The 12,285-nt window shown below is 47.3% G+C and overlaps 1 protein-coding gene across 7 annotated transcripts in view; it reads left to right on the top strand.

Moving 5' to 3' along the window:
• RAP1GAP2 (RAP1 GTPase activating protein 2) overlaps positions 1 to 12,285 on the top strand; it is a 227,838-nt gene that overhangs the window by 193,048 nt on the left and 22,505 nt on the right. For all 7 annotated transcript variants that reach the window (XM_032846746.1, XM_032846741.1, XM_032846742.1 and 4 more), the window contains 4 exons: positions 200 to 283; positions 5,712 to 5,812; positions 7,774 to 7,903; positions 10,019 to 10,174. In XM_032846746.1, the coding sequence (XP_032702637.1) occupies positions 200 to 283; positions 5,712 to 5,812; positions 7,774 to 7,903; positions 10,019 to 10,174 (471 nt within the window). The remainder of the gene's footprint in view (positions 1 to 199; positions 284 to 5,711; positions 5,813 to 7,773; positions 7,904 to 10,018; positions 10,175 to 12,285) is intronic.

Raw genomic sequence — 12,285 nt, 5'->3', positions numbered from 1 at the left:
GTGGCCGCCGTGGGAGAGCCCCAGTCTGGGAACCAGCTGAGACCTCTGGCTTCCCCCTGTGCCTCCCCGCACGTGTGTGGATGTCTTACACCATGGGGACACATTCTCCACCAGAATGAGTGCTTTCCCTTCCTTTTGCTTCCTCCCTTGTCCCTCCGTTAATGAACAGCCTGATTTCTTTCTCTCTACATTTTTCTAGGCCTCCCAAATGATTGTGTCCTATGATGAGCACGATGTCAACAACACGTTCAAATTTGGGGTTATTTATCAAAAAGCCAGGCAGGTAAGCATCACGAATCCATACTGGTCACTATACCCTGTGGTTTCTCTCTGGGCACTCCCTCTTTGTCTCCCTTCAAGCACAGAAGCTCTACGCTAGCTTCTTCCACATGCTGAGCACAATAGTCACGTTACAGAGTGAATTAGGCTGGAGGTGACAGGATCTTCAAGGTGGGCTCCTCCTCACAAGAAGGCCTGCACATCCTTTAAACAGCAGTGTCATTTTTCATAAAGGAACATCTAATTCTTCTTGGCTACCTCAGCTTATATTGAACTATGGGCTGTTGTCCTAAGAATAATCGGACTGGGTAGAGGGAATGGATTAGCACAAGCTGCTTTCTCCTTGCCTGTCCTTCTCCCAGCTGGGAATTAGTTCTTTCTCCCTGGACTTTTTTAGGTTGCTGGAGCATTGCGTGCATCTCTTCCCAGCTCTGCATTCCGCAATGTCATGCCGGTGGCTTGAAATCAGCCATGGCGGAAGTATTTACACCAGAAAATTCGCAAACTAGGGCTTCTGCTTTCCCTCTTTGGAAACCTGGATGTTAAAAAAAATTTCCGGGTACACTACTCCTCCCCCTCCTCTGTCTGTCATAGCACTTCTATGCTGCTTTGAGGTTAGGTGGTCGGGATAATGTTTCTCGAAGTGTGTTCCATGAGACGCTGGCCTGGTGGGTACTCTGTGAACAAATTCCTCGGGGTGGGGGCGATTGTGTGGGAACATTTTAAAGGCTCTAAGAACCCCAGGGTAAAGAGCTCACAGAGCTTTTTTGAACACAGTGTTTCCCATACTTATTTAACCACAAACTTACCATCTTGCCTATCATGGACATGCATTAACACCCTGAGAAGTGGGCTGCTGAACACACCCATGCTTCCTCACCTAGAAGGTTCTACACCAGGTTTATCCTGGTATCATCCAAGAGCCTAGCATGGTGGTTTTATGGAAATAACACTCAATAACTTTTTTCTGTGTGAATCAATGGATAAAAGTTTTGGTGCTCTTATGGTAGGTCAGTTGATAGTATCTTTAACATTATCTATGGGGTTTTTGTTTTTTTTTTCCCCCGTGATGGTGTGTTTCTTGGCTAGCTGATAGTGGACTTCCTTGTCTGAAGATACTAGACCACAAGAGAAGTGTGTTTGCTTAAAAACAGTCTAATTAAGTGAAGAGTTTAGGAGCTGGGAGGCCAACACGGATGAATCTTATAATTGAAGGGAGATTATTCAGGTAGCTGCTCTAATTATTTTTATATATTGCATATTTATTTTGTACAGGTCTGCTAATATAACCCCCCTAATTAAAGTTTTTGCTTGTGAAATTTACCGTAGCAAATCTCATAAGATGATTACAACCCAGTGTTCCAAGCAAAATTATAACTGCCAAACATTAACCACCTACCTCTCGGAGGAGTCTGGGTGTTGTTTATTTACTGGATGCTGCTGAGCCCCGGTGGAGGTACACAGGGAGAAAAAAGTCTTTTTTAAAAAAATTTTAAAAAAGTTATTGTTTTGCAGACCTGTACCCATGGGGCAGGTTATATGAACATTTGTTGCATGAAAGCTCTATGTCATTCTTAGGATACAAGTAAGTTCCCTCTAATTCTCCTGTTTGTCAGACACAGTGTTGACTAAGACCCCCTCCCTGAGCACATGGTCAGACTCATGGCCAGTGTAAAAATACACTGCTAGCACCAGGCTGGATGTCCATCCTAGCGAGAGCTGCACGCCCTGCTGAATAAGCTGGATTGCTTTCTCCGGAGAAGATGTGTGTTACCTGGAAGCAGCTGTTCTCGCACACTCTGGCCTCACGACCTGCGGTAAACAGCACGCTGGGTCAGAGTTGTGTGTGATGCCTTTGTGGCATGCTCTCTATACAGCAGGAATCAGCACACTTTCTGTGAATGGCTGGATAATTAATATTTCAGATTTCATGAGCTGTACTGTCTCTGTGGAACTAACTACCCAACCCTGCCTTTGTAGTGCAAAAGCAGCCATAGACAGAACCAAATGGATAGTCCTGTGTTCCAATAAATTTTTATTTATAAAGCAGCAGACTGGATGTGGTCCCAGGGCCACAGTTTGCTGACCCCTGCTAGAGGGCCATGTTTCCCAAACTTCAGACATTCACAAATGACATCCAAGATCATATTTTCTCCTGTTTGCCTCTCTTACACTTTTTATTGCACCTGTACTATTAACTACCTCACATTTTCTTTAAAAAGCCTTTTTTTCCCACCTTACATGCATGGTTTAAAGGAAATTTTGTATCACCATTTTAATTAGAAAATCAATATCCCTTGCATGAAATGAAGGTCATTCGAAAAAGGAAATACCATGAAAAAGAGTGAAGTTATTGAAATCTAGCTAGATTTTGCTGCCCATTGAAGGCATAGAACCTGGGATCTGCTCTTTTTTGTGATGAAGCAGGTGTTAAGGAGATATTAAAGAGTCACCTATTAGAGACTTTCTCCTTGAAGGGATTGCTCATGCTGGAGTTTCCTGGGTCATCTGCAGCTGTGAACTGCCATCTGTGGATGTTTGTGAGTCATCGCTCTTTGCCGATCCTGCCTCAGTGGGCAGAGCCTGCTGATCAGGCAGGGCCATGCACTGCTTGGAGCCTGTCACAAGGGCAGAGCTTACCACCATTTTCAGCTTTGCTTTCTACTTTTTTAAAATTATTAAACTTTTAACTTCTAGATGTTTGTAGATTGGCATGCAGTTTTAAGAAATAATACAGAAAGCTCTTGTGTGCCCTTTACCCAGTTTTCCCCAAAGGTAATGTCTTATAAAACTGTAGTGCTCAATTACAGCCAGGATATTGACACTGATACAATCCTCAGATCTTATTCAGACTTCTCCAGGTTTTCATGTGACCATAGGGATATGTGTGTGTGTGTGTGTGTGTGTGTGTGTGTATGTATTTCATTGTATATAATTTTATTACAGTGTAGGCTTCACAGTCAAAATACAGAAAAAGTCCACCAACACAAGGATCCCTTATGTGGCCCTTTCATAAGCATGCCCACCTCCTTCTTGCCTCCATCATCCCTTCCTACCTCCAGTCCCTGAGCCCTGGCAACCACTAATGTATTTTCTACTTTCTAACACTTTGTTATTTGAAAATTGTTACATAGATGGGATCATACACTATATAACCTTTGGATATTGGCTCTTTTTCCCACTCAGGGAGATTCATCCAAATTCTTCTGTGTATCTGTAAGGGGGGGGTGTCATTGCTTTTTCATGGCTGCATAGTAATCTGTGGTGTGACTATACTGTGGTCTGCTTAACTGGTCACCCTTGGAGGGATATCTGGGTGGTTTCCAATTTGGGGGGACTATGAATAAAGCTGCTGTGAACATTTGTATATAGGTTTTTGGGTGAGCATAAATTTTCATTTCTCTGGGGTAAATGCCGAGGAGCATATGCTGGGTTTATGGTAATTATATGTTCAGTTTTGTAAGAAGCTCCTGAACTGTTTTCTAGAGTGGTTGTTCCATTTTGCATTCCTACCAGCAATGTATGCATAATCCATTTCCTCTACATCCTCACCAGCATTTGGTGTTGTTACTATTTTTTAATTTTAGCCATTCTGATAGATGTGTAGTAATGTCTCATAATGGTTTTAATTTATATTTCCCTAATGGCAGCTAATGGTGTTGAAGATCTTTTCATGTGCTTATTTGCCCTCTGTATATATTTCTTTGGGTGAAATGACTATTCATGTCGTTTTTCTTTTTTTTTAAATCTTTTTATTTATTTATTTGACAGAGAGAGAGAGCGAAATCACAAGTAGGCAGGAAGAGAGCGAGGGGGAAAAGCAGGCTCCCCGCTGAGCAGAGAGCCCAATGTGGGGCTCGATCCCAGGACCCTGAGATCATGACCTGAGCCGAAGGCAGAGGCTTAACACACTGAGACACCCAGGTGCCCCTCATTTCCATTTTTTTTAAGATGTTATTTTTAAGTAATTTCTACACCCAACATTGGGGTTGAACTCACAACCCCAACATCAAGAGTCATATGCTGTCCTGACCAACCAGCCAGGTGCCCCTCTTTTGACCATTTTCTAATTGGATTTTTTTTTTAACTGTTCGAAACTTTTCATAACAGCTTTATTGAGGTGTAACTCACATTTAATATGATTCAAATGTGTACAATTTAGTGGCTTGGAGTATATTCACAGAGTTATAAAACCATCACCACTATCTAACTCCAGATAATTTACATCAACCCCCAAAGAAACCCCGTACCCATTAGCGGTCTATCCATATCCATTCTCGCCAGCTCCCGTCATCACAAATCTACTTTCTGTCTCTATGGATTTGGCTGTTCTGGACACATTGTGTAAATGGAATCATAATATGTGGTCTTTTTTGTCTAGTTTCTTTTGCTTAACATGTTTTCAAGGGTCATCCATGTTGTAGCATGAGGCAGTCCTGCATTCTTTTGACGGCAGAATTATGTATTGTATGGACATACCACATTTCGTTTATCTGTTTGTCAGTTGATGGACATTCTGGTTGTTTCCACTTTTGGACTGTTATGAATAATGCTGCTTTTAACATTCATGTGCAAGTTTCTATGTGGACTTATGTTTTCCTTTTTCTTGGATATATTCTTAGGAGTAGAATTGCTGGGCCATATGGTAACTCTATGCTTAGCCTTTTGAAGAACTGCCAGACTGTTTTCCAAAGAGACAGCACCGTTTTACATTCCCACCAGCAGTGTATGAGGCTTCTGACTTTTCCGTATCCTCACCATCAGTTCTTTTTTTTTTTTTTAAGATGTATTTTTTTTTTTTTTTTTCTTTAAGAGAGAGATGGCGAGAGAGAGGAAGCGGGGGCGGGTAGAGGGAGAGGAGAAAACTCCTCAAGCAGACTCCCCGCTGAGCTTGGAGCCTGACATGCGGCTCGATCCCAGGCCCCTGAGCCCCTGACCCCAGCTGAAATCAGGGGTCTGCTGCTCAGCTGACTGAGCCACTCAGGTACCCCCTCTCTGTCAGTTTTTGTCTTTCTTCTTGATTATAGCCACCCAGGGAGAGAGATTATGATTTTGATTACTACTGAGTTTTGAGAGTTCTGTATATATTTTAGCTACTAGTCCTTTGTCAGAAGTCCAACTATTAATTTTTCATTAACGGAATGGTTTTTGGTATCAAGTCTAAGAACTCTTTGCTTCAGCTCTGCCTTTTGCGCTGGCCAGCAGCCTGTGTTGTGCTGGCAAGTTCTTACTAACCAGCCCCGAAGTTCCGGCTCTGCTGAGTGAATGCTATTTGTTCTTCCTCCAGTCAAGCAGAGCCAGTGGTTGGCAAATGTGTTGGGGCTGGGGAGAAAGGAAGAAAAGGACCAGGTAGCTGGGCAGCCACATTCCTTCCCTTGGCATCAGGAAGGCTTTTCTTTCTGACTCTTACCCTGATTCTGTTTCTCTTTCAGACCCTGGAGGAAGAGCTGTTTGGAAACAATGAGGAGAGTCCAGCTTTCAAGGAGTTCTTGGACCTTTTGGGGGACACGATCACACTGCAGGATTTCAAAGGGTGAGTTTCTGCCAAGGCCTCTGGCCCTAGTGATGAAAGCCTGGAGTAAGGGAGAGGGGCAACAGTTGAGTCTCAGGGGTATGTGAGAGGTGAAAACACACACAGGAAACATGGAATTGTTTTTTGGCAAGTGACCAACATTCCCCTGCATCTCTAAGAAAATGGGTGACGTGGGGGATAACCCAGAATGGCACATTCTCTGAATGGCACTGACACTGGCCTTCCGATGTGTGATGAAACTGCTCCGACCAAGAGTGAAATGAATCCACCTTCTCTGTCACTCACTGGCCAGGCCTTCAGGAAAGAGGGCCCTGTGGGGGGAAGGGGCCCATTTCAGAGAATACGCAAAAAGAATGGATAATTAAGAATTTGTGGAAATACAGTAATCTCCCTGGCAGAAATTTGTGCAGTAGCCTCTGGTTCTCTTAAGTGGAAAGAAAGAATATTGGGACTATGCTTGGAAAACTCTGGCCCTTGATTTCCCTTGACAAAGGCAACATTTGACCGGAACTTCCAGCCTGGCCAGCCTGTTCTGTGCTTTGTGGCTGACATGCCGCTGAGCCCCAGGGATCCCCTGCTTCGTCAGCCAGATTGACAGGATCTCCTATCAGGTGCGAAAGTGCCCAGCTCTGGGCCTGGTGTGTAGTGGTGTTCAGTTATTACTTTCTTCCTCCACTCCCTTCTCTTCTCCACTTCTTCTTTCCCCCTCCAAGGTCATCACTGCCACCTGGTGTCAGTCACACACGGGTAAAAGTCCCACCTCCATCACTTACTGGCTCTGTGTCTTTGAACAAGTGCCTTAACCCCTGAAAGCCTCAGTTTCCTCATCTGTAGCCGGGAGGTAAAACTAGTGCTGATGCCACCAGGTTGTTGAGGGATTCAAGTAGATCCTGCAGGTGAAGTAGCAGGTCTGGGGCCCCATGCAGAGTTAGCGCGGAGAGTCCTTCCATTCTTGCTCTTCCTGTGCCCCCTTCCATCGACTCTGAGGAGCCATCATTGTAAGATGCATCCTGGTTTCAGAGATGTTCAAGTATGAAAAAAGGTGTGCCTTAGAATAGATGAAGTAAAGGCTGTTAAAAGGAAGGAAGGAACCCCAGAGATCATGGACTTCTAGCCCTTTATCATGTAGAGGAAGAAACTGGGGCAGATGAGGACAGGTCAAGTGATGTGCTCGAGGTCACGTGCTGGCTTATCGGCAGGACCCAGAGCGCCTGACCCCCAGCCTGCTGAGCTTCCCGCCATGCCGGGCGGAGCACATTTTCTGGTTTGTCTTAAAACGTTTTTGGAGACTGACATCCAGGGTGTGCTTTATTTAATTTTCTTAAAGGAACCTGCATCTCCTCCCCTTGCTGAAGACTGTGACCCATGGCCGGGAGCCCATGTCTGGAAAGGAAGAAGGGGTGGATCCTGGAAGCCCACCCAGGGTCTTATTACTTTTCTTTCCTGCCTTTGAGGAGATACCAGAGAGGGGCTCCTTGGACGCCGCTGGGGTGGATGCTGCTGTGGCTGGGTCTCTGCGTGAGGGACTGGCTGGGCAGAAATCCAGAGTCTGTCACTTCTTCACGCTGCCTCTGGATTCTCCCACAGGAGAGCTGGTTGCCCTGGCTCTGGGCTGAGGACTTGGACATGGCCTTGTGGAGAGGAAAGGCTTACGCCCAGCTGTGGGGGCCACTGGCACCCGGGATGGCATTTGGGATTGAGGATGGGTGACCTCCCTTCCTATTGGCCGGATGGATGTTCTGCCTCTGTCTCTTAAACAAGAGGCTTATGGGTAGACCTCTGGGTCTTGTGTACTCAGGAGCCTGGACCCCCCCGCGCCGGGCCCATCATTCTGTCTGTGCCCCTGCTCTTGAGTGTCTTCTCGTTCCTTCTCCGGCCCCCGTATCCTCAGGGAAGGCACCACGTAGCCTACTTTTCCTTACACTTACTCCCTTCCTGCTCTTGCCATGTTTTGCTGACAGTTTTCGCGGAGGCCTGGATGTGACCCACGGACAGACGGGGGTGGAATCCGTGTACACGATATTCCGGGACAGAGAGATCATGTTTCACGTCTCCACAAAGCTGCCGTTTACCGAGGGAGACGCCCAGCAGGTAACCTGGATCGGGAGGGCATTGGGAGCGTGGGGCATGTGAGGTGAAAGCCAGCTTCTGGTGTTGGGTACTTGAGGGGCTGGTCCACTTTCCCACTTTCATAATCCAGAGGCCAGTCTGTTCACAATGCATCTCACCCTTGTGGCCTGTCATGGCACCTGGTGTGGGAGGCAGGACAGGGCTCCTGCTTGTCTCGCTCTGACAGGTGGGGAAACTGCAGCTCAGCGTGGTTGGGGGCAGAGCTGGGAGCAAAGTCCAAATGCCCTGCTTGTGTAGGGTGGTGGTGAGGAGGACATGATGGCATTTGCAAGTAGCAGCTTGACGCCAGCTCTGTCACTTGGGGGTATGTGGCTCCGGGCAAGCTGGTTAAGCTTGTGGCCTCATGCTCCTCCGCTGCAAAACAGATAAGACCACCTAAGTCACAGGATTGTTGGGGGCATCACAGAAGGTTCTGAAGGTACGGTTCAGTATGGTGCCTGGCTTGTGGCAGGCTTCCTTCCTGACCATGGCCCTCCTTCCTGCCCCAGTGATGGGTGGCAGGACCCCCCAACAGTGGTTATTGCCCCTGCCTCTCAACCTTTCTAGTCTCATCTCTTGCTGCACCTGCTCATGGACAGGAGTTCAGCCTTCACCTCAACCAGGGAACCTGGATGAGACCTCTGCATCCAGCATTATCCTGCCTTCCCTCTCATTTGCTGCTTTGGAGAGCGGCGTGTCCCCAAGGTGGCCCAGCTCTTTTCTTGGGGAGCCCTGAAATCATCAGCTGAGGCCTGGCTGCTGCACCATCTGCCCCCTCCCACTCTTTGTGCCTTTTCAGTCTCTAGGAAACTCAGAAAGGAAGGTAGGCTCTTCCCCAGACTCTGACCCATTCCTCTCTGAGCAGGGAACTGAGGAGGGAGCACAGATGTAATACTGTAAACATAGTGCCTGGCTTCGTAGGGAAAAAGGAAATTGGCAAATGAGACTGTGATTTGGCTCTAAAATAACCACGGAATGTTCCAGAAACAAATGGGAGCAGGATTCCTTTTGAATCCAAAGTAGGTTTTTCTCTCCACGTTTCACCTTTGTCTCTGTTCCCTCATGGCCTCCTCGCCCCCTGCCCAGCCTGGGGCTCTCTTTCAGTCTCCCCTATATTCAGTGGGAAGTACACAGAGCTTGGCTTTCTGCAAGGGCTGAATAAATATTAATTTTCTGCTCCCAAGAAATGGGAGGAGGTGGGTGGGATAAGTGAGACAATTCATGTAAAAGTGCCCAACCTGGGGCTCAGTCTACAGCAGTGCTCCATAAATATGAAAGTCACTGTGAAACGTAGAGCCTACATGCCTGAGGTGCTTAATCGAGGAACAAATGCATAGGTAGGCACCTAGCCAGGACTCCGTGGCCCCAGTATTTGAAGTCACACATGCGAACAGCACGGCATGGTTCCTGACGCACAGTAGCTGCTCGGTGACTAAGTGAGCCTGTGCAAGGACCTGGCCCAGTTTGAATCAGGCATGGATTTCTCTCCTGTGACCCCTGCCAAGCCAGGTTGCCCTCTTTCTCTAAGCGTGGCTCTCCCTCCCTCTGGTATAGAATGCTCTGCTCGATAATCCCTGCGCATCCACATTTCCTTCAAGCACTGCCCACCCACCCCATCTCCTCTTCCAGGAAGCCTTCTCCAGTTAGCGCCAGGCCTCTGATTTTGCCTTCCTCTCTGCCCCCAGAGTGCCAGATGTTTTGTGTGTGGCAGCCTATGTAGCACCTGCTGGCTGGTGCCTTTGTTACTGTTCTCAGGTGGCTTCATCTGTGTTTCTGTCCCTTCCAGACCCATTACAGGTTCTGCCAGGGCAAAACCCATTCCTCATCTTTTAACCATTCTCCCCGAGTCCTGTGTCAGGACCCTGGCTCCTCTAGAGCTCTGTAACATCCTCACTAGCCACTACCTATCTAGTCTTCCCCATTTTTTTCTTTTTGGTGGTTTCTGAAGATTGGGGGGAAAACTCCCCTGGAGAGCTAGGTCTCAGAGTTACAGGGTTTCTGTATAAAGATAGAATAATGAGGACTTTCCTGTCTAGATCTTGTCTGTTTTCAGGTTGTTCCTAGCTGGCTTATAACAACTGACCACTTTTTGTTTAGCTCCAGAGAAAGAGACACATTGGGAATGACATTGTGGCCATCATCTTCCAAGAAGAAAACACACCGTTTGTCCCAGATATGATTGCCTCCAACTTCTTACACGCCTACATTGTCGTGCAGGCTGAGAACCCGGGCACGGAGACCCCGTCCTACAAGGTGAGAAGAATGCTCGTTGGAGGAACTGGGGGGCTCAGGTACTTTACCATACCTTCTGGATTTAGTAATGTCGAGGACCACTAGTTCTCCATGGCTTCTCAGGCCATTCTCCAAAATGATACTCCTAGCACTGGTGTGATTAGTTTTCTAGAAATCCCAGCTTTCTGGGATTTGGGACCTGGACTTGGTGGAAGTCACCTTCTGAGGTCATCTCATCCATCTGGCTGCCTCTGGGTTCAGCAGCATCTCACTCAAGGGTTGAGAAGCCCCTGGTGCCTCTGTTTGGAATCTGGTGATGCCATTGGCTGGACTAAGGCAGAGCCAGAGGAGAGAAAAAAAGAGAAGGTTGGGGGTGGAGGGACCATCAGGAAAGGGAGAGGAAGAAGGGTGGTAACAAAGAGAAAGAATGTAAAAGGAGAAATGTTTATGGTGAGAATGGTGGTGAGTAGGGGGCCTGGTAGACCCTGGCCATGGGGTGGGTCCTTCTGGTTTAGCTGTTCTGGAAGAAATGATTGATTTTAATTTGAAGACTCCAGGGAGGTGGGGTTGCAAGTGGCTGAGTCTGAGCCTCCAGATCAACAAGTGGTCTTCCAGAATGGCTTAGTATCCTCCTTAATGCAGGTAAGCCCCAGCAGTCCTCACCCTGCCCATTCCTGATGACTGTACCACCAGCCCTGCCCTTCTCTTCTCCATGAGAAGCAGTTCTGACCTCTTGGGCAACAGTTGCTCTCCATCTCAGTGGTGTTGGGGGTGTGGGATCCAAGGGAGATAGATTGAGGCAGGGTCTTTAAAGTGGTTTAACCATATAACCATATAACCCATTGTGGTTATATGCAAAATGTTGTTTATGCAAAGAATGTTGAGTTTAGGTGCTGCTTTATGTTTTAGGGGGAGAGAAACCAAAGCTTAAATACTCAGAGGACTCCCTGTTCCCTAAAGTGCTAGGAACCACTGTTATAATAGGGAAATGAGCGCGTCATTGCTAAGGGGAAATTGGGAAACCTGAAAGTGTAATAACTGTGTCATCTCTTGAGCTCACGAGTCCCTAGTGCTTCATGGCCACCTTCACGAAGTATCCGCTTTGATTGGTTTTAGCCCAGGTCATGATCTCAGGGTCATGGGATCAAGCCCTGTGTTGGGCTCTGCACTCAGTGGGAGTCTGCTGGAGATCCTTTCCTTTTGCCCTATCTCTGTCTCTCTTTCTCTTTCTCAAAGATGTTGGAAAAGAAAAATGATGTCATGTAATTGTTACATCAGTAGAAACCCACATATTTTAATTGTATAATTCACATCAACTTTAAAACTCAATCTGAGACTACAAATAGAACCTCACACTCTCTCCTATGAGGGAAGCTAATTCTTTCACATCCCCCTGTTCGCGTTCCTGCTCCTCTTTCACTGAGCAGTTTTAGCAAAAAAGTCAGAAAAGCTGTGGCTTGGGCATTTCCTTGAAGGATCAACTTCCTAGACCAAAATGGGGATTCATGTCAGACAGCTCCCCAGTTTGTTGATGGGAGCAAGTGTATTCAATTGGTGCCTCCTGTGGGCCTGGCTAGGGATGGGGCATGTGGAAGTGATGTATAGAACTGGCCTCCCAGGAGAGAGAGGGGACCGTTGAGGTGGAGTTCAGCCACTGGGCCACTCAGACAGCCAAGTGGCTCTTTCCACAGCCAGTAGAGGCAGAGGGCCACCGAGGAGGGTCTTCAAGGTCAAGCTATGTGGTGGGAAGGCTCCCAGCCCCTGCCGGGCAGTCATGGGTTCATGTGTGGCTTGTCTGCTGGGCCCCTGCTGGCAGAATGAGGCCTCTTGTGGACGTTTAGTATTTGTTTTTAGCTCCCACTAGGAAATGGAACTCAGCTCCATTTTCTCCACTTTCCCAAGAGCTTAGTGGAGTGGGAAAATACAGCGATCCAAAAAAAGCAGCACTTCACCTCCAGCTTTGATGCTGGAAGTCTTCACCACATCCTCCCAACCCCAGCCCATGGTCCAGGGAAAAGCATTGTCCTCAGAGATGGTGGCGATCACAGAGAAGTAGGACCCACAGGAAGAGCCCGACTGTCCCAAGCTGTAGGACCATGTAGTCCACCTGCGGGGGAAATATCTGGGCCAGA

This window comes from Lontra canadensis, unplaced genomic scaffold (assembly GCF_010015895.1).
Source record: "Lontra canadensis isolate GAN:19392208 unplaced genomic scaffold, GSC_riverotter_1.0 scaffold180, whole genome shotgun sequence".
In the NCBI taxonomy this organism is placed as follows: domain Eukaryota; kingdom Metazoa; phylum Chordata; class Mammalia; order Carnivora; family Mustelidae; genus Lontra; species Lontra canadensis.
The sequence above is the reverse complement of the archived record's forward strand: the minus strand, read 5'-3'. Positions and strand labels throughout refer to the sequence as shown.